Consider the following 3,904-nt stretch of genomic DNA (forward strand, 5'->3'; position numbering starts at 1 on the left):
AATGTTATCGAATTAAAAAGCAACTTGCTGTTCATCTGGTCAACACCAACGTAAATTAAATTGAGTTTGTTATGATTCATTTTCGTAATATTAATATATGTCTTGTTTAAGCAACAAGATTTGTTTATGTGTATTTAGTATATAATTATTAAATAAAAAAATAATATTTGCGGTTCTGATATACAGTAAAATCTTATCAGAGTGGCACTTTGAAAGAGCGGGTTTTCTCAATAGAAAGCAGTTAAGACTGAAACAAAAATCGAGTTCTCTATAGAGTAGTAATTAAATTTGATTGTCTAAAATTTCCGTTCTTGAGAAAAAAAATTACCATACCTTCCCGCTTTTGAGAGGTTTGACTTTAATTTGAAAAATTGTTGTTATTTTTAACCTCAAAAACAAATCTTACGTAATTGAGTCCTTATTTTTATTATTTTTGACTAAGTTTTGTGTCATTTTTCGGTTTTTCTGCCTAGAAGGGGTTTTTGGTCATTTTTAACAACTTTTTTCAAGAAGGCAATTTTTGATATTGTTATTATTCTTATATAATTTTAGTTTTCGGCCAGTTAAATGTTAAATTATTTTTAATTATTTTTGTCCAAAAAGAATAAAATTTGTTTAACTAGCTGATTTTTTCTTTTTGTAAAAAAATAATTAGATTCGGACCAAACCCCGGGTAAATTGAGACTTATGCTTAATTTTATTTAACTATTTTTACTCGTTTTTAAACAATTTAATATATAAAATGTTTTCTGTCAAAACAATAAAGATTTATTTGTAACTTGGTTTTGTTTTTTGTCAAATAGAATTAGTTTTATTTTGCCATAATTTAAAGTAAACATATATTAATGATTAGGGATTGACAAATTTGATTGCCATTTTACATTTTTAAACCATGTAAAATGGCAATTTTTATTTGTTTTATTATCTGTTCTGTTCTTCAGAAATCATATCAACATTAATATGTCGTATAACAAAACTTGTATTTTATTTATAATTATTATTTTTAAGTGTAAAAAACATTAATAGAATATAAGTAACCAAAAACACACAAATCAGAAATCACATTTCTTTACGATATCGTTAACATCATACATTTGACTAATTGTTTCTGACTTCATATTCGCCTTTGCTATATGCTTCAAACGTGAAAATGAACGTTCGACTGTCGAAGAAGTCACATTTACTGCCTCTACATGTTTTGGAAAGATCCATAATAAGCGGGAAATGAGATCTTTCAGATTCAGACATTTGCAAGAGCACCACCAATGTTGCAGTATTTTGACATGGAACGAAATAGTCATTCAATTGGCAATGCCTAATTTGCCTCGATTTTTGCATTTCTCTAACAATCCTCACAATATTTTGTTCTTTTTCATTTAACAACCCAATGTTTTGTTGTGAGTCAAGTTTTTAAATAATGTCTTTGGCTTCTTTGGAAATCCTCACTGGCTGTGTAGCCTTTTGAAGTCTAATCAATTGTTCTTTATTGAGTTCTTTGTCTCTGCTTTTTAATTTGGTCATTTGCACTTTGTGGGAGTCCATCCACTGATTGAATTGAACAATTTCCAATCTGAGATCCTCGGATATTTTAGATTTCACCTTTCTGAAGACAGGCAACAAACAAGTGCGGACGGAAAGCAAAAAACTCTCGTTTCGAAAAGAGTCTCCGAGTTTAACAAAGTCATCAAATGTGTTAATGCTAATGGTTGTTTCATTTGTTGTTCCGTTGAGCGCTATTTGGCTTGGCTTGAGTTTTTTGGTTGGAAGAGTGAATCGAACAGAAAGTGTTTGTAATAAACGATAAAGCAACCCCAGACAAATATCACGAAATTGAACTCTTTCTGTGGATTTGACTTTGTGGATGTAAGGCATGTTAAAGAGTTTTTCTTCTGAGCGTTGATAGATGTCATTTTTAAGTTCGATTAAATTCTCGATGACTTCAAGCACACGTTCATGGGAAACAGCAAAGGAAAGGCACGATTTTTGGAGCCGGTCACTGAGAACTTTTACCTGACTCGTAACGAAATTAACGAAGAACAGCAGTGCTACAAACTTGTCGTCGTCCAAAGTCGCAGTTTTGATAAGCCGTCTCGAGACGTCAATGCCATCATATTCGAAGTTGTCGTTTTCGTTATCATTTTTGTTTTGTTGTTTGGCACTGCTTTCCCTTCTTTTCGGTTTAGGCATTTCGATTTTCCAGTTCTTTTGGTTCCTTGTAAAATCTTGAAGTTCGTTGAGATTGTCAAATACCATATTAGATATTGTCGCTATATATAGAAACCGAGTGTTGCTATATTGAAAAATTGACAAGGCTTCTTTTTCAATTCCTTTTTCTTTACAATAAGATTCCCAATTCATCCTCACGTTGGCTCCCGTTAATTTGTATAAAAATTTCTTCACGAGACACCCATAAAACGTCGTTCCCATTTTTTCAACTGCTTTACTCAATCGATGATTGAAACAATAATTTGGTTCGAATCCATTAACATCAATACCAATTGATTTCATAAATTCAATGAACTTTCTTGCAAGACCACCTTCATCAGAGATCATTGTCGAAGCACCATCGAAGGTGAAGTTGACACACAAATTCAATTTTAATCCAAACAATCCCGCAACTGACTTTACCCAATCACACCAAGCATCTGCAGTTGTTTTTCCAATATATTTTTCCATCTTCAATTTTTTCTCAACAACAATCATTTTATCGGTTAAAATTCTTATGAACAAAGAAAAATGTTCGTTTGGTCTATATCTGGCACTGTCTGCCATCAAACCATAATAATGACAATTCCTCAACAGTTCGAGCGTCTGTTCTGTGTTAACTTCAGAAATGAGGTCAATTATTCTTTTTATTGTTGTCGGACTTAAATTGAAATGATATTTGTTTACATCGACTCCACACAACGTTATGCCAAAATTGAAAAATTATTTATAATAAATGAATGAATTTAAGGCAAAGTCTATCACACAACAAGAAATTTTTTTATTTTGTCTTAAAATTGCATTTTAAAATGAAAAAAAATGTATAATTTTGTTTTTTGTATCAATAATAAAGTAGTTTAAGTAAAATGCGTTATATTGTTTGATTTTGCGATCTTTAAACCCTTTTCTTTACAGATGGAGACTTTTTGCCGAGTCGTTTTTCTACTTAAAACGACATTTAATATTAAAATAATATAACATTAAAATGTATATTATACAAATAATTGGTTTCTTAAAAACATTATTCATAAAAGAAAATACCAATAACTTTTTTCAAATAACGAAAAATACAACTATTTGTTTATAATTCAAAAAAGCTTTTTTTCTCTAGTCGATTATCACCTCTTATTCCAAGTCACGGTATATTTTGATAGTTTTAACTGGGTTTTAAAACCCAATTTGAGACACCTCTTATGATAATTATAATACTTGAGAGGTTTTGTATCATTTTGGTTGTTGCTTTTTATTTTGTTAATGGATACTAACGAATTAATAAAACAGATTAGAATGAAACAAACAGTATGAAATAAATTGATTCTTTTGATATTTAAAAATCATTAAAAATTTTAATAAATTTTAATAAATTTCTTATTCAACCCTGGATATATAGTAAAGCCATTCAAAACTATTAAGATTAAAAAGAATTATTAAGAATGAATAACATTTTAAAACAAAAAACAACAGTATAACATTTAAAAATCGAAAAATAAAACATGAACAACTTTGTATTTGACTTCGGTCTCGATTTTATTTACTGATGATTATAAGTATTAAAAACGCCAAAAAATTGTGTAAAAAATAACATTTCGGTTTAATAGCATTTTTAAATACCAATTTTTCATAATAAAAAGAGCGGGTGCGAAGTCTATTATATAACATCTACATCTTAAAAAGTCAGAGAGACTTTTTAAAACCTTGT

At 29.4% G+C, this 3,904-nt stretch overlaps 1 protein-coding gene across 1 annotated transcript; it reads right to left on the minus strand.

Moving 5' to 3' along the window:
* Nucleotides 1–1,410: 1,410 nt before the first annotated feature.
* EIN_137990 (hypothetical protein) lies at nt 1,411–2,703 on the minus strand (the record flags this gene model as incomplete). Its single annotated transcript, XM_004258515.1, has 1 exon — nt 1,411–2,703. One exon carries the CDS (start codon nt 2,701–2,703, stop codon nt 1,411–1,413), a length of 1,293 nt encoding a protein of 430 aa, XP_004258563.1.
* Between the last annotated feature and the right edge of the window lie 1,201 nt (nt 2,704–3,904).

This window comes from Entamoeba invadens, assembly GCF_000330505.1.
Source record: "Entamoeba invadens IP1 unplaced genomic scaffold scaff_1105074725839, whole genome shotgun sequence".
Taxonomy (NCBI): Eukaryota; Evosea; order Mastigamoebida; family Endamoebidae; genus Entamoeba; species Entamoeba invadens.